The sequence below is a fragment of the Neodiprion lecontei genome, chromosome 4 (assembly GCF_021901455.1).
Source record: "Neodiprion lecontei isolate iyNeoLeco1 chromosome 4, iyNeoLeco1.1, whole genome shotgun sequence".
NCBI classification, from domain to species: domain Eukaryota; kingdom Metazoa; phylum Arthropoda; class Insecta; order Hymenoptera; family Diprionidae; genus Neodiprion; species Neodiprion lecontei.
Window position 1 is genome coordinate 41,910,788 of NC_060263.1, and position 26,332 is coordinate 41,937,119.

General features: G+C 38.5%; 2 protein-coding genes across 8 annotated transcripts; one reads left to right on the forward strand and one right to left on the reverse strand.

The window, feature by feature from the left end:
* Nucleotides 1-17,939, forward strand: LOC107227195 (5'-3' exoribonuclease 1). Of its 4 annotated transcripts, none has more exons than XM_046739215.1 (20): nucleotides 1-251; nucleotides 1,391-1,831; nucleotides 2,002-2,449; nucleotides 2,620-2,870; nucleotides 4,116-4,249; nucleotides 5,334-5,716; nucleotides 6,736-7,031; nucleotides 7,166-7,440; nucleotides 7,531-7,807; nucleotides 7,911-8,186; nucleotides 10,717-10,880; nucleotides 10,980-11,371; nucleotides 11,684-12,087; nucleotides 12,794-12,895; nucleotides 12,969-13,055; nucleotides 13,189-13,209; nucleotides 14,275-14,424; nucleotides 14,698-14,931; nucleotides 15,011-15,484; nucleotides 17,623-17,939. In XM_046739215.1, exons 1-20 carry the CDS (start codon nucleotides 177-179, stop codon nucleotides 17,782-17,784), a joined length of 5,046 nt encoding a protein of 1,681 aa, XP_046595171.1. In that variant the 5' UTR covers nucleotides 1-176; the 3' UTR covers nucleotides 17,785-17,939. The 4 variants fall into 4 exon arrangements, with proteins under 4 accessions (XP_046595171.1, XP_015523748.1, XP_015523749.1 ...); XM_046739216.1 differs by lacking the exon at nucleotides 1-251 and adding an exon at nucleotides 574-719; XM_015668262.2 differs by lacking the exon at nucleotides 13,189-13,209.
* Nucleotides 3,066-25,254, reverse strand: LOC107227196 (importin-13). Of its 4 annotated transcripts, none has more exons than XM_046739217.1 (8): nucleotides 24,773-25,254; nucleotides 24,530-24,694; nucleotides 24,151-24,300; nucleotides 22,140-22,396; nucleotides 20,391-22,060; nucleotides 20,162-20,308; nucleotides 19,641-19,765; nucleotides 3,066-3,152 (listed from the first exon to the last, which is right to left on the reverse strand). In XM_046739217.1, the coding sequence occupies exons 1-8, from the start codon at nucleotides 24,911-24,913 to the stop codon at nucleotides 3,081-3,083; spliced, it is 2,727 nt and encodes a 908-aa protein (XP_046595173.1). In that variant the 5' UTR covers nucleotides 24,914-25,254; the 3' UTR covers nucleotides 3,066-3,080. The 4 variants fall into 4 exon arrangements, with proteins under 4 accessions (XP_046595173.1, XP_046595174.1, XP_015523751.1 ...); XM_046739218.1 differs by lacking the exon at nucleotides 3,066-3,152 and adding an exon at nucleotides 16,429-16,476; XM_015668265.2 differs by lacking the exon at nucleotides 3,066-3,152 and having other exon boundaries at nucleotides 18,987-19,765; nucleotides 24,773-25,251.
* Between the last annotated feature and the right edge of the window lie 1,078 nt (nucleotides 25,255-26,332).

Consider the following 26,332-nt stretch of genomic DNA (forward strand, 5'->3'; position numbering starts at 1 on the left):
CGCTCCATGTGGTGGCACCCTAAGCATCTGGTCAGGTGTTACACACGGTTATGTTTCACGTCTTCTACGTGATTATCAATATAAAATACATTTATGTGAACCATCAAAGTAATATTTAAGCGTGCTAACTGTAAGTTTACGATTGATACTAATTTAGCATTACGTGAGGCATAAAAATGGGCGTGCCAAAATTCTTCAGGTATATGAGCGAAAGATATCCATGCCTCAGCGAGGTTGTCAGGGAATATCAGGTGTGTACATACAAGTTTATAATTGAACAATTATGATGCTCTTACGAAATCACAATATCGAACCACATCTACAAATGTACATTAATTATCCCTTGAACGAAATGAATGAGACATAGCTGATCTCATGCTCTCACAAATATCGCAGATCTTATTTTTCAATCAGCCTGTTTTCTAAAAAAAAATTGGTTTGGTCTTAATTCTTGCATACTGGTGATCAGTCCATTTCATACCATGTCCAAATACAGTGATTACAAATACTTGGTTCAATAAACTGGCCCGATACTTGCACACGATTATGATTCATAAATCAGATATCCTTGTTGATTCCAGTCGTGTAACAGCTTATATCGTTTGAAATCTATCGCAGCGATTGAATACTGTGCCGACCTCAGAACATTATCGTAACAAAATCTGTTACTCGACATCGGAGCTAACAAGTCTGTGTCAGGCATGTTGCAGACTTGTCAGGTTAAAGTCTTATAATGTTAACGTAACGGATGAATATTGCAAAATAATTTCTGTTCTGTAAACTAAGGGTTGACAAAAATTCAATAACCTGTAATAATGTAAAAGACATCTTACAACCGCAACTTTTTTGAAGACATTTTCAGATTTTAAAATGAATATTATTTTGTTCAATTTAGTGCAGATGATACTTGGGCAATATACCATGTATGACATCAAGATAAAATGGCATTAGCCTTCTAAGATTAAAATGTACATGCTAGTAGTGTTTGACGCAGTTCATTGAAAAATGAGTTTTTTGAAACATTCCTTGCATGTGCAATTTTATCGCCGAAAGCCAAATTATTTTGAATGACATAGACTGTCATAATCCAAAAATTTGTGCATGTTCCAAAACATTAAAACAATGAAATTCGTAATTACTTTAATCAGTAAATCATGTAACATAATCAGGTCTTTTCATAATTACTCGCAGATGGGCAAAAAACAAGTAGAACAGGCGTAATGTAATTTATTACAAATGGCTGCAACTTATTGTATCTGGGCAGGAATATACTAGGTTTCAATTTTGACCTTGGTAGAGATGTCGGCTATCCAAAGTTTATTCTAAGAGTATATGCCACAGTTTCTGCAAAAAAGCATATCATTTTTCAACAATATCTTTCAATTTTCAGATACCTGAATATGACAACTTATACTTGGATATGAATGGCATTATTCACATATGTTCTCATCCGAATGACTTGGATCCCCACTTTCGTATATCGGAAGAAAAAATATTTCGGGACATATTTCATTATATTGAAATATTGTTTCACATGATTCAACCACAAAAGCTATTTTTTATGGCGGTCGACGGTGTAGCACCACGTGCTAAGATGAATCAACAAAGGGGCCGCAGATTTCGCTCGGCTAAAGAAGCTGAGGTTTTAGAAGCCAAAGCGAAGGAAAGGGGCGAAGTACTTCCGAAGGAGGCACGATTTGACTCCAACTGTATAACACCAGGAACTGTATTCATGACACGTCTTAATGAGCAACTCAAATATTTTGTCACCTACAAAATAACAACGGACAAACTTTGGCAGAAGTGCAAAGTGATACTGAGCGGACATGAGGTTACTGCATACCACTAGATTTTTCTACAGACTTTCCTGTATCAGGTGTCATGCAAAATAAATATGTCATATCGCGCAACTGTTTTGAAATATATTCAGTTGGAATTCTCATGATTAACTGTTTTCTTTTGACGAGACGTGCTATTTCCTCACCTAAAAATTTATTTCAGACACCAGGTGAAGGAGAGCACAAAATCATGGATTACATTAGATATATTAAATCTCAATCGAATTATGACAGTAACACAAGGCACTGCTTGTACGGTTTGGATGCTGATCTCATAATGCTGGGTCTGTGCACGCACGAACCTCATTTCTCCTTGCTGAGGGAAGAAATAAAGTTTGGAAATAAACAGAAGCGAGTGTCCACCCCTGAGGAAACCACATTTTTTCTTCTTCATTTGTCAGTAATGCGAGAATATATCGAACACGAGTTCTCTTCACTTAAGGATAAACTTTCATTTGACTATGACATTGAGAAAATTATCGATGACTGGGTACTAATGGGTTTCCTGGTTGGAAACGATTTTATTCCAAATTTGCCAAATTTACATATCGCTAACGGTGCCCTGCCAATTTTATACTTGGCTTACATGGAAGTGCTGCCTACACTGGACGGTTGGTTCAATAATTCTGCTTGCCGGTAGTTTTGATGATTGTTTGTCTCAATATGATACTAAATTTTCAGTTCCCTTGATTGACGTCATCGGCTAAAACGGATCTAATAATCAATCATAATCGAGCTTCTTTAATCATATTTGCTGATACAACAATGCAATGTCTTGCAGGGTACATAAACGAGGGCGGTACTTTGAAGTTGGATCGCTTTGAAAAATTAATGGAACGTCTAAGTCGGGTGGATATTGAACAATTTGCAGAGCATTATGCTGATTTAAAATATTTCGAATCCAAGACCGGTCGAAGGCCAAATGAAACGGAAAGGCACACTTATCACAATTCTGAAGATGCGTCAGAAGCCTCAGCAAAAAATCCGGGAAATAAAGATTTGGAAGATTTAATTAAATCTACCTACAATATGGTATGTAAACATTGTTCTTCGAATGCGCAATCACAAATCGATGCTAATACTTGTAGGGAATGCAGTTTTGCTTCTTATTGTGTTTCATTGTGGGGATTTCATCAGTATTTGCTTAGAACTCTTTTATACGTTGTTGGATCCGCGCGTGTATTTCTTTTTTCCCTGTCAAATTGGACTGAATTTTACGGTTTTCGAATAAAATTTCAGATTTCATTTCTCGATGGCTTGTTTACACCGGGTTCTAATATCTAAACACCGTAAAATTTGCTGGAATATAATGTGCTTTTATTTTACATACGGGTATTAAAAAATGCTATGAAAAGTTGTATTTTTGATATGCAAGTACTCTGGCCATTTTGAGATTCTTTCTTTTCACCTAAGATAGACTAAAAATATGCTTAACATATATACCAAGTGACAATTGGGATTATTCTTCGTCTAGTGGTTACTAAAAAAAATAAAAAAATAAAAAATTCGAATTGACAAAATTTTGTTAAAAATTACCCACCCACATCCAAAGAGCTGCATTCATCCAGAGTTGCATGTCGAGTATTTTTCTATAGAACAATTTTTTTTCAGTACACAATTCTTTTTTTTTTTTAATATCAACCAAAGGGAAAACAATCCCACTTTGCCAATCAGGGTGACTATGGGAGGTGCTTTTAAACTTTTAGAAAATGGAAAAAAATGTTCAAATTTCTTTAGTTAATTTGGATTCCTTTTTTTCATAGTCACTGAACAAAGAATAATACAACATTGTCGCTTGAGTCATATGTTGGGCATATTTTTAGCCCATTTTAGAAGTGAAAACCAAGAATTTGAAAATTGGTGGAATACTTGAAAGATAAATGTACAACTTATGACTATGTTTTTTAATACCATATTGAAATTAGGTAGAAATGTAAGTACAATAGCTCGAAAGAACGTGAAAATATCTATCAAAATCACCATAAACAATTAAGTAGACTGTAGACAAATAAGCTTTCCTCCTCAAACAACGTGGACATGAGCCATGGTAACAGCCTGTTCGTAAACAGCATTTCTATCACGTTTGCTAAGTAGCCAACAGAATCACACAGTGGCCTTTGGCTTGGCTTCGAGACTTATATCTATTAGTAGTACAAAATACCTAATAGAGATGAAAATCGGTGACTGTTCAAAAAAGTCGGCCACTTGACGTAAAATGCAAGATATGTATCAATATTATTCCTTTCAACTTTTCAATGTAAATCTATTGTCAAACAGTTTTCGGGCCATTCTGATGAAGAAGAACCATTAGACATGGATGACGATTCGGATAACGACGTTTATAACATGGAATTTATCCAACACAAGCGTGACTATTATATGAACAAGTTGGAATATGAAAATGTCGATGCGTATGTATATCTGTTTATTTGGAAACATAAATTTGCTGATGATTAATAATAATTTTCTCGGCGTCGTACTAACTCTGAGCCCTGTGTTTAAAATCGGTTATCTTACAAATTTTACAGAATAACAGTGTATTCCCACATATGATACGATTAACGAATCACAGGTTAAATTTCTTTTAATTACGATTCTCTACGCCTAAATTCCTATTCTTATGAAAAATTTTTAAGGAATTCATCTTGAAAATCATGACACTCAAGGTGTGAGAAGAATAGGTGGTCCGATAGTGTCGACGTGTCGGGAATATCCATGGTAAGGGTGTCACTGTGTATTTCCGTTTACCGACAGTACCTGTATATGCTTGGCATATAGGCTCCCATTTCCTCAACTGCAAAGATAATAATACTAATTTTGAGGGTTCTTATACTATGGGGATACTGGATGTAAGCCTTATTTGCATTCCGCAGCTAGCAAGTAAATCATTTTTTTTATAAAAAGCAGTATATTTGATTTAAAGAAATGCCAAGGATACATCTTCCACTTTTAACTTGGGTTTGCACCAAACTAAATCGATGTCGTGGCTGGTGATTTGTTAAGCAAAAAAATATCAGCGCATTACACAGCCTTTCTCCCACTTGACCTCGACTGACTCTAAATCTGGCCGATCCATCTTATTGAAATTGCAAACTTCATCGGATGTTTTCATCTTTATCGCACAGCTCAGTCAAGCAGCGGACGTGAAGTCACTATGCTTTTTCGAACAACTTGACGTGCCATGGCTACTACATGAATAGAAGAATGCCAACCTGACAAAAGATCTTGACATATTGCATTCCGTTATAAACAGTTGTGTGGATCATCTATTCTTCTACAACGATTGAGTGTTCATATTGACGGGTTATAATAAATTAAGGGTGGCTCACAAAAAAGTCGCGTTTCATTATTCCTGCTTAGCAAGTTGACGATCTGTAAACTCGCATGGCAATCCATTATTTGTTATTGGGAGCTGTTCTTATACCAATATCAATTATCGTTTCGCGTCAATTGAAACGTGTGGCCATGATGAATAAGTGACTTGTAATATTTCAGAGATGTATTGAAATCGCAAGCGGAATGTTACGTCAGAGCGATTCAGTGGAATCTGAATTATTATTACAACGGGTGTTGCAGTTGGTCGTGGTATTATCCGCATCACTACGCGCCATATATTTCCGATATAAAGGGTTTTAAAGACTTGAAATTGGAATTTGACATGGGCCGACCATTTTTACCTTTTCAACAGCTATTGGCAGTATTGCCAGCGGCCAGTAGATCATTACTGCCAAAACCCTTTGAATCGTTAATGATTGGCGAACAGTCACCGATCATAGATTACTATCCAGCTGAATTCAAAACTGACTTGAATGGGAAACGGCAAGAGTGGGAGGCTGTCGTCCTTATTCCATTCATCGAAGAAACAAGTTTATTGGAAGGTAACCAAAAACCCTTCTATACTTGGAACACCACAATATTATCTGTAGTCCAATTATTCAGCTGATACATTGAACATAAAATGATGGATGTCATTTCTATTCATTGTTGTATTTGTATGCACACAGGGCAGTACACAAAATTTTTTAGAAAGATCAATCACACGCATACTGTAAATATTTGTCGAATCGGACCCCAAGGGTTTATGTTACCATCTCAAGTGACCTAGAGGAGTCTGTGGAGCAAATATTCACAGTAGGCAATATGACGTTTGAGGAAATTGCAGCAAAAGCTGACAGCCTTGATGGTCACCCAGTCTTACATTAGCATACTATTCATAATGCGATGGTCGAAAAGTGGATCCCGTAAATGTCTGTAGCTTGAAAATTGACAATACTCTGACCTTTGAACGGAAACGTATAAAGCTCGCCAACAGTTTTGCCGTTTGTGTGATATGAATTATAATCCGATTTAATTACTACGCAAGTTTAAAATACTGGAATTGATGTGATGGTCTCTAGTCTTTGTACGTCAATGTTTCAGCCATGAAAACCATTGAATCCAAAATTTGATAGAAATGAAATGAACAGGCCATGCATTTCAACAGCTCCTGTCATTTGTAAAGCCAAGTTTACAAACGTCGATAAATTCAGCCTAACAAGAATATTCGTTTTTACTTAAGGCATTATCCCATTCCCAATACACCATACAGTTCAAATCCATACCAATTCCCGTTAGGAATTTACCCCCAGGCATTTTTATTGTATGCCGTCGACAACCTCGTTCTCCACTTTGACAAAAGTTTGCAATCGATGCTGAGTGATGCAGTTTCTTGTGAACCATTTTGTAAAAATATTGCTACCGATAGCATTTCTAGAGTGAACCAAACGCGCAAACAATAATCTTACAGTTGTAGATGCAAATATATAATTTTTATGGATATATTCAATAAAATTTGAAATCAATAATTAAATAATTTCCAATACGTAAACGAATGAAAAACCTCAAAATGTTAAAACAGCAATGGAGCCGTGTTACGCTAAGCTAACACCTGATGAGAAACAACGAAATTCCCATGGGCCGATGTACGTTTATTACCATACCACAGAAGATTTGGGTTTATACGAAGCTCCTCAGTATTTTCCTAAATTATCTACAAATCACGCAAAGCTTAAACTAATCAAGTGGGAAGACATTATTGTACCAAGAGAAAAACTAGTAAAAGGATTATGTCCAGGCATAAGACTGGATGTTTACTTCCCAGGATTTCCAACGTTGAAGCACATTAATCACACAGCTGAATTACGCAAAGCCAAGGTACTCAAAATCTTAAGCTTGAGCATTTTCTGTGAAAAGCAAATATCATAGAGATCGTTTTATCACACCGCGACAAATGATATCTGCTACGTCGTACACAATGCGTCTGTGAATATACGTTTTACTTGTTCTAGGTGAAAGTTTTCGAACAAGTGTCACGAGGTGAAAATATGATACTACAAATCGTGCCATCCGATGCACGAAACTTGGCTGACCTGGCCGGCCAAATACTAGGGACGAGTATTTTTGTTTCTTGGCCGCATTTGGTCGAGGCACGTGTTGTGGCTGTATCCAATCGTGAGGTGAAATACACTTTGTCAGCTGATCGAAATGAAACTATAGTAAAAGAAGAGATGAGAGGGCCTCTATCCGTCCAATGGAACCAGACAAAGAGGGCGATTAGCGAAAAGTATGTTCAGCACTTGGGATACATATTATACACTCATAGCGTGTGCTATCATTTCAATTCGCAACGTATCATTAATTGTATCTTTTGTAGTTACATGAACCGGTTAGGAATTGATGTAGGAGAGACGGATGTTTTAGTGCATGCGTGCTTGATGACGGGTAGACGTTATATTTTTGGCACTCAAGGAAAATTGTCCTTGGAAAAACAATGGAGCGACGTACCGTCAGCTTTCGCACTTCAGGCAACCGTCGGTGATATAGCCGTACACGATTCTAGCTTTGTACAGTACAAAAACATTGGGGAAGTATTTACACCAAAGAGCATATGTTTTATGCTGGGACACCCGCATTACGGAGCTATGGGCGAGGTAGGCTGAAAATGCTACGATGAATTAAGTTGATAACGAGTCGTTGTTAAATCTATTTACCTACTAGATGACTAGTTGGCATTAAATCATTACTTTCAAATAGGTCTCGGAAGGTGGTACTAGTACGAAAACTGGCAGAGTCAAGTTAGCCATGTGGATCACCGAGGAGCCAAACTTGGATTTGTTAAAACAATCACAATCAGACGCAAAATCGCGCTACATGCACGGCAGTATAGCGGCTCAAAGACTGGGAATTAATAGCCACTTGCTGAGCCGCATCACCGGTTCTATCTACGTCATGCAAGGGCCAAGAGAGCAATTAGAAAATCCGAAGCGTAACTTGGGACTCAACTTGAAATTTAACAAAAAAAACCAAGAGGTATCCTATCACATTTAAGTTGTTTGACAATAACCCGATAAATTTACCATCAAACCATCGAAAACTGAGTGTGGTATTGCTATTACTTGCAGAATATCGAAAGATTGATTCTTCAAATCACCACAACTTCTTGACATTTGAATTCTCTGCAGTAGATAAATAGCCCATTTCCAGACACCGCTCACACACAATCAGTCATACTATACCATTATACGGATCATTGCATTTTTCCTACATTCATTTATTTTTTTGTTTATTAATTTATTGAGTACATGGGTTTGAACCCATTATACATATAAAGCAATTAATTCCGGTTGGACGTGTAATCAAAAAATATCCGTACGAATAGAAATAGAGACTATAAAAGTGACCGGTCTTACCAAAAATAAATCAGCTTTTTTCGTAAGTGATGATAACTAGTAATCGTGCAGTGACCAGTTTCTAATAGACCGATTTAGTATAAATTTGAGTGAATTGTGGAATATGGCGAAGGAATCACACGGTAGAACTAAAACAATCCTCAACACCAACCGGTCCAGCTAGTAATTAGGTACTACGAATATTGGGGATACTTCGTTTGTAAACCCACAGTTTTATTCTGCACAGTGCTATGAATCTTCCAATAGATCTGCGAAAGAGAGCAACCCAGTCAGAGTTTTCGTTACAGATCATACTGAGTCTCTCAGAGGCCGATCAGCGTTGCGCCTCAATTGATCTGATAGGTGCCCAGAACTTGAGCTAGGTATAAGTGTCGTTCCCCCAATAGAAATTCGAATATGCTCAGGGCAGAGTCACAATCGACTATGTTATTTAAAATCTTGAAGGTACATACGGTATCTGTATAAGTATTTATTTATTTATTTATTTATTTATTTATTTATAAATTATACGAACTCAAATCCCTTTGTACACGTCAAAATTAAAACCAGTGTAGGTAGCTAGCTAATAAATGTACAACGAAAGTGCATACAGAAATAACAGAAATATAATAGGGGGTGAGGCTAAGTGTTGAGTTTTATGATATATTAAGATTAATTTTCCGGTTTTCTCGTTTAAAAGATTCTAGATTATCTAAAGAACGAATGCTTAGGGATAGCTTATTCAAAATTCGAATAAGGCGATGACTTGTGTTAAAATATAAGTAGTTGCTATATGCTGTTAGGTCTTCGCGAAGTATACGAGGATTCCTAATCGGATAGTCAACAGTTCTTACTACAAAAAAATCAGCGATGAAGTAACAACTAAGATCACCATTTAATATTTTAAAAGTAAGAAGATTATCGAAAGTTAAATGCTGAGACTTGATGCTACTTAACTTAAAGCGACGAAGTATGATATGATTTTAATGAGTACAGTCTAACATATCGCAAAGTCTCTCTGTAATCGTACTCCAATCTCGACATAGATTTGCTCATTTTAAGAGCAACGCCATTCAGGAACTCACTCTTTTCGATGAAAGAACTATAAGTTTCATAACACAGCTAGACTAAATAGCGGATGCATAGGTCAATGCTGAATGGACTAACATAATGAACAGAGTTACCATCATTTTGGCATACTTGAAATTAATCGTTACTCTTGATATAAAGTACAACTTCTTCAACTCCTTATTCATCACTTAGTTAACATGGTGTATACAGCTCAACCTCTCGTCAAATACAAGTCTGAGATCTTCATTCCAAGTAACATGAGCTAATGGTGATGAGTAGAGCTTGTACCCTCAGAATATGCTCTGGAGGTTTTCGAAGAACTGATAACGCTACATAAATTTACATATTTTAAATTAAAGGCCATTTATTTCATACCAGTCAGAAACACTATCCACGTCGTTTTGCAGGAGCATCGCGTCTTTCGTGGATTTCACAGGTTCATAGATTGTTAAGTCAACTACTAGTAATACAAACTTGGAATAAAGTATTACCTGGCTCATATCATTAATGTAAATAACAAAAAGGAGCAGTCCGATTTTTTAATTTTTACCTACCGAGTTCTGCTAGATAGGTACGAGTTAATCTATGATCCCCTTAACACATCTTTGAATACCTTGTACACTAGCAAATCATGACTAACACGGTGAAAGGCTTTCGCCGTATCTGCGTATATCGAATTAATTTAGGTCATGCTCGTAAACCTATGCATAATATCCTCTACATATACTGTGAGATTAGTTGCAGTGGATCTTTTGTTGGTATAAATCCCGTAATGTTCGGGGATAACAAGTTTGTAAGTAACGATGAATCTTTTTATCACAGCAGTATCAAACAAATCGACGAGAGCACATAGTCTGGAGATAGGCTTATAGTATTTGATATCCGTGTATTGTGCGATCAGGTGAAATAGTTGTATCTACGAATTACAAGTGGAAAAATTATTTCTACAACGCCATCTTCGGCAGAGAAAAATCATTATCTTCTCTCGATCGCTGTTGTGCAAAAATTTTATTCCGCACTCGCAATCGGTACTAAACACTGGATTCATGAGAATTTTTTATTTCAACGCGATTTCTATAAATCTTTCCAATTTTTTGTAGGTGCCAGGTTATACGAAAAAAGTTAACGGCCAGTGGTTATATAGTGCAAAGGCTATCGACTTGATACGTGCTTACATGCGAAAATTTCCTTTGTTATTTGAAAAACTGGCAAGTAACGTGACAAATGACATCTACTACGAGGATGAGTTGTTTACAGAACCGGAGTAAGACTGGTTTTTGAAAAATTTATCAATATCAAATTTCAGAAGAATTAAGGATACCATCCCCTGTACCTAAAATATATATGTATCAATGCAATGTAGGTGTATGACGGTGAGTGCTGTATCATCTTGGTTGAAGGAACAACCGTTTTACAACATCGAAAGCTGCAGCTGCGGGACTGAGAGTCTGGATTTTGAAGATATTGAGGAAATAGAAAGAGTGGTGGATGCATTTATTGAATCCCAAAAAAATTCCCCAACCGGGAAGACCGTAATGATGCAAGTCAAGCCACATTTATTGTTCAAGCCTAGTCTTCACATGGGTAACTTCCCTCCCGATGCAACTGCGCAACACAAAATTTATGACAGGGTTGTCAGTGTCAGAGAAAATTTCACCGTGCCTCTTGGATATAGAGGTACAATTTTTGCAATACCGAGAACAGAAAAGATTTCTGATTTAATGTACGACATTGTATTCGACAAGGAATTCGTAGGTAAGATTTGCATACATTGCTTCATAAACTGCATTATCCTTGTTATTTCAGACGCGTGCATCCGTCACGTTTCACACGCACCGTGTCGTTTTGTGTAAAGTTCCCACGGGGGCTGTTGTAAACAAGCCATCATGTTCATTGTAATGGTCGCACGGCAGGTTCGCCGAAGAATTTTGATGACGCATATCAGATTCTGCCGATTTGTTTACCACAGGCTCCCACAGGCACTTTGCACACAATGACACAGTATGAATAAGAAGCCTTTTCAACTTCTAATATGATTTGTGTACGGTTTAATGATTATTATTACAGGAGGTTTATCATTGAATATGTGCTCAGCCAATCGCGGTTATAGGCTAGCTCCTTCAGATTTCATAAACTTGTCCCATGGTTTTCGAGCTGAGAATGTCAAGTCAGGCAAATCGAATGTGGACACATCCGAACCGTTATCGTGGAGGTCGCCTTCGAATTCCCGAAATCATACCTCTCGTTCGAATACGAGTGCCTTTGCCTTGTTCAACAGCCAGGGTGGCCTTGCCCCAGCCTTTGTCAAGGGTGAAATGCAGTTTCCTGTATCACCGATGAAAATAATGAAAAAAAACAGTGATCAAACACAACTCAACCACAAAATTACCGCCGAGACAAATGTCCAGGACAATGTCAACGCACAGAGCAAAGCACGGGGAGCGGTATCGCAGGAGCAATCAAATTCTAAGGTATGAATGTGGATGCATATTGTGTAGTAACTGTATAAAGAGATTAGTAACAAGACTTCAAGCTTCCGCATTGAAGTTGGATCAAATGTGAACCAGATATTTTTATCGCTTGACAATCCCGGTATATCACGGGGTCGCCTGTACTCGCGTGGCTGGGCCTCCCAGAGAATTCCTATCATTTCATCCGTACCGTGCTAGCAGTCGTCTCTGTGTCAGCGATGCACCTCTCGAGCTTGCCCAATTACATACCCAATGTTCTGACATTACCGTTTACCCGCAGGGCATTTCACATTACTTGTCAACACAAAGTTAGCCATTTCATCTCCTTGTCCATAGTTCAGATATTACATGTAATTAATAATCATATTGATTAATGCCCGCATTGTTGTGGGAAATTGTAGCACCTCCGTTCAAAATATACACTTGGGCGATTTTGGACATTTCATCATTGAACGTAGATTTGTACATTTAACAAGGACGACTGGTTTTTTTTTTTATTTCTCGCTGAAATCATGTCCATAACCGCGAGAAGCTCTTAATTACCATTACAAGTTGAATTCTGTCGCTCAAAATATTCAATCTAAGTTCAATATTTAAACTGGATTACAATTTTTGAAACACTAAAAATTTAATCACAGTGGTTATTAAAAGCTAATAGATACTATAAATGTATATTCACACCTATATTCATTCGTATTGCACACAGGTTGAAAATGAAACAGCACAGATTGTACAGGATGGTAAGGGTCAATCTTTACAAAGATCATCAGAGTTTCAAGCTCTGTGGAACGAGTTACATCGGTTACAGGTAAGTTTTGTCGCAAGGTGCAACCGTTAATGATACCACTCAAATATCTTACCAGTGATATACGCCTGTTTAGAAGTCCAGTGGTTCAAACAGTCAGCAGAAATTACCAATGACACCAAATACCGAATCGAAGGAAACGCCGAGTACTGTGACCAATTCGGTGGGTTTGATTTTATAGTATAAACTTTACATACAAATTTCGTCTACTCGTCGATGATACGCGACTAACGGTACATATGAAATTGGTCAAAGTAAGTGAAAAATTTAACCATTTCTGTTTGCTACTCAAGCAGCCAAGGGAAGCTCACCTTTGGGTAAATACCAAGACTTAAATAGTGCCGACGTAGGCGGCTTTTCAAGATGCGCTCGACCTCACTCCAAATCTTTCCTAAGCTACCATTTCTCCAAATTTCCTTATATCGTAATATTATTCTAACTAGATGTCGCCGATGTTGGTTTCATTTCTCCATCGTCGTGTCTATTGTTACCGTTTTTAAACTTTGATTTTTCATTTTTATCTATTCAATCAGAGACTTTCACACTAAACGCAGTTTTACTCGAATGAAAGTTCTATAGTAAACAGAATAACGAAACACTTTCATGAAATGCAGAATATTCTATTTGCAACTATAATAAATGCGATGACTGCTTTTTGAATTGTTGCGATCGCGATCAGAGCCAGGATTTTGAATATATGTTTTTTGAAAATTGCACCGGTAAGGTTGGAGCAAAGTTGATCGTATTCGCAGTGATCTCTACAGAGATTCGGAACTAGGTTTCAAGACCTGTTGATTTCAAGCATATTTCAGGGTTGAGTATAGAATACCAGACATGCATGCGACAGTTGAAAACTAGACTTGAACACAAAAGGTCTTGAACCCTACAACAACGATTAGAGTTTTTAAATCTGTCAACCACATTTGGCATTGACAATGTGGTGAAGACAGACACACGTAAATATATCTATCAGCTAAAATTGGCATAGTCGAAAAATTTATATTGTAAAAACTGTATTGGGTGAAAAACTGGCAACAACGTCCAGTATTACTTCTGCCTCGGAGAGTGTAGTGAAAAATCCGTAAGGAAATTGAAAGGGGCGTCGGTCGAACATTGGTGGATGCGGCATGCGATGTGCTGTATGCCGGTTCTAGAATTTCACCAATACTAACAAATTGATTAAGACTCTACAGAAACACTCGGAGTTGGAGGTGTCGCATCTTTTGACAGATACAGGAGAGTGTGCACGGAAACAAAATTCGTCCATTTAAATTCTGACGCATGACGTTACATAGTGGATAACCCTGTTACATAGCATAGTTCTTAGTTTCTATTTTAGGTAACAATACCAATTCTCTAACAATAATGATTATGTATGACAGCCTCAAGATCCCAGTGCTTTTTTGAAAGCGATGTTAAAAATCTCAGATGATAATTCGAAAAACAATACTGCATCATCCAACAAACCTCCTGCATTCCCACAATTATCTAAATCTTCAGATGCACCACCTCTGGTACAACAGTTATTCGATGTACGTTTTGGTATACACCCAACACGTTCGGCATTTAATGAAATCTTTGCATCTATGTTTCAACTCGAAATTAGTAAAATTGTTTCGACTAAATTAGACTCTTACAGATATTGTGTGAAGCAACGACTCCTCATAATCGGGTAAAAAAGAATAAGAGGGAAAAATATGTAGAAATTAAAACCTGTACAGATGTTAAGATTTCTTTTCAATGCCAGAATGTGATTTTTCTATCAGGTATTAGCAATTGATTGATAATATAACTGCTTTTTATAGCATGCCAGACAAGTGGAAAATACTAAAAAATCGAATACAGTATCCTATTGTTCGCAACTGTTGACATACTTTCAACTAAAAGGTATGGGCATGCCTCGTTACAGTTATTCACCGAACAAAGAGACTAACTTCGTATGCGCACGTATCTTCTTACCCAATGGAAGAACGTTCGGTGGTGAGTTCTGTCAGAGCAGGGAACTCGCCGCTGAAAGTGCTGCTAAGAGAGCGTATACGGTAAGGAAAACATCATCATTGGAAGAAAAACTCAAGAGTCAATTGAAATTTCTAACGAAATACCGTGCTTCAATTTCAGGAATTGGATTTGAACAATATACCAGACCCAGGTGTCAATATATTACCTACGCCTCCTCAGCAGTGGTACAACACTCGTCACAGGGCAATACATCCACAAAATATTCGACCAATCATAAACGGTCCACCTCCAATGCCACCAATGATGGTGCCGAATCCGTTTATGAGCGTATTCAATGGTAGTTCAAATGTACCGCAAAGTCCAAATAATTCGAGTTTGTTGCCAACATTTTCTCAGACCAGACCTCAGCAAAGACCTCATCCTGGTACTGGAAATAGTTCCAAGAATTGGAGAACCGAAAATAACAAGTCTGAGCAGAGAAAAACTGCCGCTTTTGTACCGCTACAAGCACAGAAACAGCATCGCAGTGCAAACCCAAGAAATATAACCGGTACTGCAAACTTGATTGACAACTTGCACCGCAAGCAACAAGAGAGGAAAGAAACTGAAACTAATGAAGAAACCACATCAAAGGTTCGATACAGCATTTATCATTAAATATTTGTGTAATTTAGTATTTCGCCAGCAACTAAAAAAAAGAAAAAAAAAACAACATTATTCTAGGTGAATACACAGAGCGTTCTAAGATATCTCAATCTCGCCATTACCTTCAGCATTTTCAATTCCATTCTCCTTATGGTATATTTCAAGGTTTCATAAAGGACATCACCAGCCAAGTATTACATTTCAAAAAAGAAATTAGCACAGTAGCGATCAGTCGATTATGAAAATCACCGATAGCAGTAATCAACTTTTATGAAAATCATATAGTATGCTTTTAGCGAGTGAACAAAAATGTTGATCCCAGAGCGAAGATACAATAAATTGATAACTAAGTAGGAAAAAAAAATTCTATTCCAATAACAGATAAATCAAGAAAACAATCAGCCAACAAAGGAAAATCTCTGGCATGGGAATTTTGCAGTTCATTTTCAAATCACGATGAAAGACATTTTCTTGTTAATCTTTTCAGGTTCTCCTCCGGTTTTGGTGGGATTTCTGAATTCATATTAATTTGCTAGCATCTCTCGAAAAAATATCTGCGCCGTAAGCTCAATTTTTTTCTCCTTTATTTTTTCAGAATGAATTCACCTGGTAAATATCACGAAAATTAATAATGGCTAACTGTGATTTCACTAATCGAGCGATTACTAGTTCACTTTGGTTGAGTTTAGGGTCATTACATTCTCTGTTTCTTACAATATTCTTGATACCCCTAATAGACCTTTCAAGAGTATCAGCGGGTTTTGGTTCGACTATCATGTGGTGGTTAATGCTGTGTATATATATATATATATATATGTGGGTTACAACATAACGTGATATTTTTGTTTTGTATTGTTTGGAAGCTGGGGAGTGGCAGGGAAAGGAATGAGAGACCATCATACTTCCTTGTTCTCTATCTAATCAAATACAAATGTGATGTTTTGTTACTATTCGTTTGTGCATATTACAGTAACGGGTATCTAAACATGTGTGTATTCATTCGATTATGTTGTCATAATAATTTCTACCGTGTTCGAGTATCCACTTTTTGAGTTCAAGTTTTAATGTTTGAAAGCTACTATTTCGTAAATCTATCAGGATTTCGTGTATTATGAAATGTAATCTGCTTGTTGTATTGATCTCAGTTTCTCTATGTGTAGCTCGCTGTTAGTCACTAATCTTCTCATATTGCATTGACGCTTGATTGTTCTTTTTCTTTGGGCGTTTACGTTCTTATGTACTATACTCGATAATTTTTTTATAACTGTCTGTCTTGCGACCAGGTGTCCAGATTATGCCACGAGTATTCCAACTGGTTAGTCAATACTTGTTTCTGCTTAAATTGAAACCTTGCAAACCTCAAGTTTTTTAGCACCCCATAACATACTAAGAGGGAAATGAAATTAAAAACGGCCATGGCCAGGTCAGGAAAGTATTTCGGTTAGTCAATCCTTAAATATATGACGCGCATAAAAACGTAAAACAGTAATTGTCCTGCAGTTCAAAGGATTGATCGAAATGGAGGGCCCCAATTTAATCGATCCAATGCCAATATCGCCAAAGGCAAACGATAGTTCGTCCTGTGGGTTGCAAGGAAGTTGATTGCTTGCATTTAGAGTGAACATTTTCGTCTTCTCCCATAGATAGGAACACGTTTACGTGTGTAGTTGTGAAAAATGTTGAAGTTTTACATAAATTTAATTGCTAACTGAAAACTAACCCATTGGCTACCGATATGCTTGCTAACGTTGTTTGACCATACAATTCCGTTGTTGGTCTCATTTTTGACACAGGTTTACTATATGTTCAGAAAAATTGTGACGAGAAAAAAAAAACCTTCATTTACTTTTTAACCGTCATCGCGAGTCAAGATCAATATATGCTAGCGGATCATGTCCAACCGTTATCTGGATGAATGTAGTTGCCCTTGGTGCTCCGTAAATTACCGTGTCGACTATGGATTATGACCGTTAAGTTATGGTTTTATGTCCACCTAAAATGATTGCCCCCCCCCCCCGAGCTTATAATCATATTTTGCGGACGGTTTAAACATGTGCAGCCTTGCTGTCAGTTTCTCTTTTCTATTGTAATTGTTGGTTTTCACACATTGAATTCTCTGAATCCAGGTAACCGGATCAAAAACAACAGACACTCCAAGGCCACAAAATATACAAAATGGGCTCCAGAATTCACTGAAACATCAACAAAAATCGGCAAAGCAGAGGAGATCGCGAATTGCTGCCAATTTTGGCTCTGTTTCAGTTCCTAATGGAGCCGGATCAAAATAACGGAAATAATATACGAGTGACAGACATTGAGAAGCAGTTCAATTCTTTGGGTCTCATTCATCGTGTGTATAGTTGTAAGACAAAATATATTGAATTATTTACATGGCTGGTATGTCAGATTTCTTCTGTCAAACGATTAATAATACTTTACAATATTTGTGTTTTTTAAGAATGTCTTAAAAGTAAGGTACGTTGTTCCTTAAAATTATTCAGTTCACTCACAATTCAGTATGCGGGTTGTCCAAAGTGTGTATAATAGTTCGGTATTCGGCGATCTGAAGTGTATACAAGATCATCAGTATATGACGCATGCACAATCCTTACGTTCAGGTTACGGTTATTTGAATGATTCTTTTTCATGCATACACCCGTGAACTCTTGGGACAACAATTGGCAACAATAATAACGGCGCGCGCATGATACGGCAATTACACGCAACCATTGAAATGGGAATTATTGAATCCAAATTGTTTGTAGTTAATATATTAGTTGAACGAATTGCGATCGTTCTTAGTCATTAGACATTATTAGACGATTTACGATTTTCGCGAATCAAATAGCAAGTCGACTGGTACATAAAGATATTTATGGAGGAAACTGCTCTGCAACTTGTGCATAACGAAAAAAGTTTATTGATTTAGAGCCTGATAATTGAGGCTATTAAATATCGAACGAACATATACCAGGGCAGAGAACCGATGTAGCGGAAATCAGTTCTACCCGGCCATGCAGTTCGAGTTCTACTGAATCAAATTTAAAGAAATATGATCCCACGTGCGGCCGTTCGGCAAATGACAATTAGAGTCGATCATACAAATTCGTTATTAGCGATTCAGTTTTCCGAATAAAAAGTTATCTCTAAATTTTTGTTCGACCCTGGCTCGCCGATTGCAGTCACTATTTTATATTCACTGCGAATGCAATAGATGACCGTGGCAGAAGCCAGAAATTTCTTTTGTAAAACTGGATTACGCAAAATTGGCACCTACTGTACCAATTCCCCGGAAAATTGATAAAAATTTACACCCCCCAAGTACCCATATTTCACTGTACAACCGACGGTAATTACATGGTTGTGGTCGAGGTTTTGGCTCATGATTCTATTGCTCTTGGCCTTGGAAAAGAGTTGGTCAAGCTCGGAAAACGACGGTATTTCTGTAATTGGTTCGATTTTCTTTGGTAAAAATTATTAAATCAGGAGCTAATATTTACTATATAGTATATTTGCAAAATATATCGCTCAGGCGTACAGATATAATTATAACTGGGGACAACAGTTGTTTTTTCAACAGGATCGCACAACCAAAACACATGTCAATTTATTCGCCAAACTAGTTGGCCGGATCTCATAATTGTGTGCAGATCCATATAGCCAGATGACTTTTCTTCGTCCATACAAATTAATTAGGGTAATATATCATGTATAACTGTCAAATTGGCCGGGCTAATTGAATAGCCGATGCTGTAATCGTTGAATAAGAAGTCATATTCTGAACATATTTATGAATCAGGTACTAGACTTTATCCACGCTTCAGAGTTATATAGAACAGAAATGATGCGTGTTGAAACAACTTGTCCAATCTCACAGCAAACAGACCCAAACAATGTCACGATTTGAATCAGCAGATACAGCATGGTATAACAATGACAATAATCTCAATTTTACTGATCATTCTTACTACTTAGTTGCTGTATGACGTTTGAAATGAAATAATTTCAAGCTTCATTGAATCAATCCGGGAGTCGATTGGCGACAAACCAAACCAAAATCTTTAAGTATGTCGCATAAGCGTCCTTTATTGCGTCGTACGCGCAGCACGTCCCGTATGAACGTATCCTTTCGTTCTTGGCTAACCGGAGGAGCGTTTGCATTCGACAAAGCCACTCGAAGCCACTGGGTAGTCCACTGGTGGTAAGAAATACATAATTCTAGAAGAACTTCTGCGTGAGGCTCCAGGCTGCAGCGTGCGACATCTCCACCTGTCGTATACATTGAATAATTATCAACCGGCGGATTAAAAATCATGTACGTTATTACATCATAATGATAATAATCACGATGGCAGGGGGACGGGGCGGGAAGGGGAGGGGAGGGGTATGCACGTCCTCATAACAGGCACATTTCAAGAAGGGTCCAGTGCCTAGTAGGGCAGAAAACCATGATACATTGCGTAACATACAATTGAATAATGAAATTTGATGACTTGTTCCGGAATAGTTCATTTGTTGGCTTCAGTATTTTCAATCGCCTGGAGTAATTATTGTTCAGACCGCTCTGCACATGGATAATGATTGAACTGTTGGGAACGATTAGGATCGCACTCTTTGAGTGGCTGTATAATAGTTTAAATCATAAAAAATAGCTGATTCTCGTACCAACGCAACGAAGAATCGTACAAACTAGTTCCTGACCAAAGGTCTCGATGAACGTTTTTAAATGTGGGCATTGTCCAATGGCGTGACTAAGAAAACTCCCAGCAGCTTTGGCGATTCCCACCTCAGGAAGAGACAAGCACGCAATTCCTGAAATAGTGTTAACGGTGATGTATCTTTGGTACAAATTCGGTCCACCGCATAAATTCACGGGTATCAAATATTTGCTCACCACATCGTAAGGTTTCAGGAATTTGTTGCGGGATGTCGAGTAACAATTGAGAAGTTTTCTTGCATATTTGCGCAAGCAGAACAAGATACGCCTGCAGCAAGTCCGACAGATCGGACAGGTTACCTCCAGCTGTTTGTATTGCGGCAACTCCGTTTAAAGTGTAACCGTTCAACTCAGCAAAAACTGGTGCGATAATGCTGCAAGAATCTCTGCCTAGCGCTAAAACTAGCTGACGTAATAAATTTAGAGCCGCCGGGTGAGGAGTCGTCTTGTAAGAGGTAGTGAGTAGCAGAAGTAGAGGGCGTGCCTCGGCTTTTGGGTGAGGGAGGGACGAAAGAGATTTTTGCACACAGATGTGCATAGCTTCCAGAGTCATGTAATCTTTTCCCCATTCGCTGTCTGTGACAATCCGATTGAATAACGGCACCAACCCGTCTAGCACCGCTTTACCAACATGGCCCTCCAATGTTGAGAACAAGGTTGTCGCCATTTTCAATTGATTAACAACGGAACCTCGAGCCTTGGACGGCGGCAGCTGCAACAACTCGTGCAATCGCCTCACGCAGGGACCAAGGGTAGAATCAAGATGTTGCAGTTGAAGATCCGTAGAAGGTAACGAGTTTAACAACTTTCCAGCAGCGTACATTAGTCGAAGACCTACACAACCCCCGGGTGGCACGTTTGGCAATGTGCACCCAATAGTTTCGAGTACCGACGGAGCCAACGGTGCCAGGTGTGGGCCACATTCTCGAGCCAAGTCTTTCAACGCCATGCTAGCTGCCGTAGCGGTGACAGGACCCTGGGCTAATCCCAATGCGACTAGTCTCAGGCATCCCTCCAGCCACGGGTCGGGATGCTCTCCAATCCATTCTGCATAAGCACCAATCGCCGTACAAGCACTGGAAAGTACTTCGCCGGGATATCTGTGATAGGGTATTTCTGACAAGACAATGCTGAGGAGAGGTGGTATATAACGCCTCTCGTGAGACTCGATGCTGCCCGACAAAGCTTTGAAAGCGTGCAGCGTGGATTCAACTTGATTCCATTCATCGAAATTGTCCGGAGGTTGACTCAGCCTTTGACCTAGTAGCTCTAGCAGTTCTACACCCAGTACGTTGTAGCAATAGGCCAGAGTATCGGCAGCATCTTGTCTGTAACATCTGAGAAGCTCTCTGTCGTCTTCGTCCCCGGCTTCCACCGCTGACAAGGGAAGCGTAGCTTTTCGCAATAAAGCCTGGGCGAGACGAGCATATACCGGTTTTAAAGCCAGCAATGCCCGAGCTTCAACTGGTGGATCCAGGACGTAAAAGTCGTCCTGCAGGCTGTACCAGAATCCAAATGGTATACAGCTGCTTCTTTCTTCCGTGGGATAGCGACCGGGCAGCTCTGAACACTCCAGTAACAGCTCAACCAGCTGTTTTGCAGCCCATTTCTTTTTTTCATCACCCTCTCCGCTCAAGGCCAAAAGAAACGTCCTACTATGCGCATGACCAAATGTTCCAAGTATATCATAAAAAGCTTGACCGCATTCTTGACGGACCGACCATATCAACCCCTCCGTCCATTCCCATAACAAAACAGGCGTACTGACCAAAGCCGGGTTTCTCAGCGTCAGATTTAAACATTCTTGAACAACCTCCCATCCACTACTGGCTTCCAAATCAATTTCTCTGGGAAAATATGGATAACGAGGATGTCAATTTTGACAGAACTGTTATCACAGTGTACATGTATCAAACGACGCCATACCTCCGGGGTGCATAATGCAAGGCAGCTTGTAGAAAATGCTTGAATAAATGACTCGTTGCTTCAAGAGGAATCTCACCCAGTTTCAGCCAGGACAATGCACATTCCAGTCCAAGGAGAAATATTTTTTGGTTGTTTCTCCCAGCTACAACGTGATCCAAGTTTGAAAATACATCTAGAAGTAGCAGGGCAACTCTTTGCCAGCTGGCTATGAGGCTTTGCCTAATCTTTGTCTTCGTCGTACCGTGACAATTTTCAAACTGACAGAAATAGAAAAACATAGAATAAAAATATCAGCATGCGATACGGTATTGTGCCGAAAGAATAGTACCTACTTACACAAGCGAATCATGAATACTTATAATCTGGCAGTGCACACGTGCCTGTCAATGCCGTGTCTAGTAAGAACAAGTTAACCCGATTGCAAATCATGCCACCAATGTATCCAATGATGTGAGCTTGATTCTGGTACTTGTGTAAATATGCACTCTTCTCACAATCGTCGATCATTGAAACAGAGCAACATCGTATTCTCTACAATTTAATAAAGTAAATATATATTTTCTGCTTCAGCAAGGATCAATCGTCAGGCTCTATCGGAAATACAAGTAGTTGTATTTTGAGAAAACTACGTAATTGTACATCGTATCATATATCTATGTCAAGGCAGCATTTGTGGAGAAAACACGTGGCTTACGTGGGAAATCATTTTGCATTCTCAGTCCTTAATAAAAGAGAGAGTAAAAGGAAAAGCGTTCCGAGGAAAGTTGGTGTTCTTAAAGTGCCGTTGGTGAAAAACTGTGTTACAGTATTTTACGTCAAAGAGATTTAGCATGCTTGACTGATAACTATGGCTACTGGCTTCAGATGCACGTATTCGATACTCAGGGCCAAATTAGTCAACACGCTGAGTAGGCCATAGCCTAGGTTGGCACAAATCAGGGGGCGGCAAAACTTAGGAGCGACATGTTTTTTAAGTAGCAAGTAAATATGGTTCAGGGAAATAGCTGAGCGCCACACAAATGGAAATGCATTTAATAGAGTTTTTCGAAAAATCAGAGAAATTTTTAAGCCAATGCAAAAAAAAAAAAATCCTAAAAAATAATTAATCGACTGAACACATTCGTGTACTCATTACAAACATTTCTTATATTTTAGATAAATTAAAGGATGAAATTATTACCAACGAGAGTTGATTCCGGTTTCAAATGCGAAATCGACAGCGTAATAAAACGATAAATTAATGAAGTAGGGCAATGTTAATTTTTGAATTGTACTTTCCGCTTTCTTTCAATTTTACGGGGCAATGGAAAATATTCTTCCAAATTATGTAAAAAAAATCTACGTGAAATGTGGATGAGTTCGGAAAATATATAGAGACAATTACCGTACATGGAAAAATGAAAAATTAATCTTCGTTACTTCAGCTTTGCATCTCTGTGACTAAAAATACATTTCAAAAAGACTGACTAGCGTACAAAAATATTTCAATTGGAACAGAGATAGTATTAGTCAATATTTTTCTTCACAACCGTTAATACCAATCACTAATTCTATTAACTCTTCGCAGCTTATACATTGTACAGTCGATGAATTTCAATTGATTATTGCTATCAACACTTTTCAGAAATGATTAGATCGTACTATTTCTGGTATATTTCGAATAAGTTTGTTATTCATTTAATCTTTTTAACATGTATTTTGAGTAACAAAAATGCAAAACTTAGCTACGTAAGTTCTTCTTTTTTTTTTAATTTTCGATGTACGGTAGCCCTCTCTGAATATTTGTTAGTCGCATCCCCATTTTAAACAGATTTTTTCACATTATTTGGAATAATATATACGGTTGCTTCGCAAAATTAAAAATAAAATTTGATAAAAACTGATAATAATCATTTTTGATCTATCAAGTATTTTATTTCATTTCACTGAACCTACGCTGCGTTAAAAGGGTGGCTTTTGTGCACAAGCCTAGGGCGACGGTTAGGCTTAATCCGCCACTGTGGACACTTACCTCCACAGGAAGAGCGGAAAGAACTCTTAGTAGGAGATCCAACATTAAAGGAGTATCACAAGACAAATTGCTGATTACATCTTCAACCAAGCTTTTACTCTCTTTTCTTCCTTCCTCCGATGCTTGAATATTAATGAGAACCACGGCCAGCTGAAGTTATTAAATATATTGTTCAATGTTCCTTACTCAACAAAGTTGCCCTGCAGATTAGTGCGATAAATTTCACTTAGGGCTCTTATTCTAGAACATTATCGCCAGGGATGAAAGGGATTTTCCATTTGAAGCAAATTTTTGATAGAACTAAACAACGTGTCCCATCTGTGTCACCAGTGATACAAGTTAACCGAACAATCCGTTGGGTATATCGAGAGGACCTTACCGCTTGACACAGTTTGGAAAGCACCAACATCGGGGCTTCTGTTTTCTTGATGCCATCGAGCAGGCGATCCTTCAGTACCAAATATTCATTTTTTGGAACTTGATCCCATTGTTTAGTTAGTTTCGAGTATAGGGTTGTGGCACCAAAACATTGTACTTCCCAGCTCTGGATTGTTGGAAGTAATGCAATGTCCCATATGTTATTTGATGACACGCAAGAAAATTCTGTTATGTAAATATTCACCTTGGTCGGTTCGATCAAGTCCCAAACAAAACTCCAAGCCTCGAAGGATGCCTGTATCTGTAAGAGCCATGAATGAGTTTCACTGGTTCCAGTCGCGTAGAATCGCATTACAGCCTCTTCTACTGTGAGTGCACGATCCATTTCACTTCAATTGCAGCACAATTTTGTAAGACAGGTTACTAATTACTTCCAATGAAAATCACTCCCAAAATTAATGGTTATGACATGGCTTATTCTAGGTTGTGGGGGAGGTTCATAGAGACTTCTATAACAACTGAACATCATCGGCAAAGGGTGACAGATGCTTCAGCGGTTACTCAACTGTATTTGGTACGCATTGTTTTCGATGATACTCAAATATCCTTTAAGGATACCCGTCATACCAAGGATCAACCTAACCTAACCTAACCTAACCCATTTACTTCTTTTTCCTTTTTAGGCCGTTAAGCTCGGTCCAAGCCACGAAGTAATACTAAGGAGACCGGACACCGCACGTAAAAGTAGGATCATTTTATTGCACGAAAATCGCAAAGTGCGCAGCAGCGGGATTCTGTAATTCTCTACCGACAATTATCGCTGTCGCTAGCTAGTGTGACGTCGGAACGGTACCTAGTGGAAATCTCCAGATGTTAGACACCGGAAACATTCACACGCAGCTACAGCCAGACTCACATCAGTAGTTTGGGTCACCAATTACCGATTAAGTATTGAAATACACCGGACAACGGGCATTCTGTCGCTCTAGTCGAACGAACCGAAGAGGGAGAAATTGTTGGATAAAAGATTTAATTTGGCTTACCTTTTTGAGAGTATTCTGGATGCGATGACTTGTAGATTGGTGAGAGGTTTTAGTGGAATAACTGACTTTAATATTTGGATATTTTGACTAACTTGGTTTATTTTATAAGTTTGATATTTAAAAGTCACAAACGCAGAGTTACACAGTGTAAGATCTTAGACTTAGTAAAAATGGAGTTGAAGCTCGCTGAACTTTTGGGCAGAGTAACGTTGTATGAAAGTTTTAATGCAAAAGGCTAAAGGATTTTACCGCGAGACTGTACCGGAACTAGATGACGAATCTGGAGGTAGAAACACAAGAGAGCGATCGAGTGATCGGTCGCCGTTTTTATAGGGGTCGATCGTTGCGCAGAACGATCCCCCTCTCTAGTTTTTTGGTCGCCTTTGCGCACCTCCCCTCTTTTCTAGGAATTCTAATTAGGGCACGACATCTTCGCCGCATGCACGCCTGTGATCTTATTTCTTTAGCTATTACTATATTGTAGGTTTTTACGTATGGTATATCGCTGCTTGGTGCGGTGGTGTAGGTGCGTGGACTTGGTTCCGTAGTTCTCCGAACTGCGTGAGCTTTTCGTTGTGTCGCCAGCCCCCTTTGTGGCGCCAGCCCCCTTTGTGGCGCCAGCCCCTTTGTGGCGCCCGTCAGCCACTTAACTACCTGTCTACCTCTGAATGTTTTTGCTATCTTGCTCGTTACAAAGCCCATATTTCATTTTGGTTACCTGTCGTTTGTTAGTTTATTAGTTATATCTATATAGAATTGTA

Coding starts and splice junctions, on each gene's coding strand:
- LOC107227196 (XM_015668265.2), bottom strand. CDS start 24,913: ATGGATCGTGCACTCACAGTAGAAGAGGCTGTAATGCGATTCTACGCG. Junction 22,397..24,150: donor TTTCCGCTCTTCCTGTGGAG/GTAAGTGTCCAC, acceptor TATTTCTGTCAG/TTTGAAAATTGTCACGGTAC. Junction 19,766..20,161: donor TACGATTCTTCGTTGCGTTG/GTACGAGAATCA, acceptor TGTATACGACAG/GTGGAGATGTCGCACGCTGC.
- LOC107227195 (XM_046739215.1), top strand. CDS start 177: ATGGGCGTGCCAAAATTCTTCAGGTATATGAGCGAAAGATATCCATGC. Junction 1,832..2,001: donor TGATACTGAGCGGACATGAG/GTTACTGCATAC, acceptor AATTTATTTCAG/ACACCAGGTGAAGGAGAGCA. Junction 8,187..10,716: donor TTAACAAAAAAAACCAAGAG/GTATCCTATCAC, acceptor AATTTTTTGTAG/GTGCCAGGTTATACGAAAAA.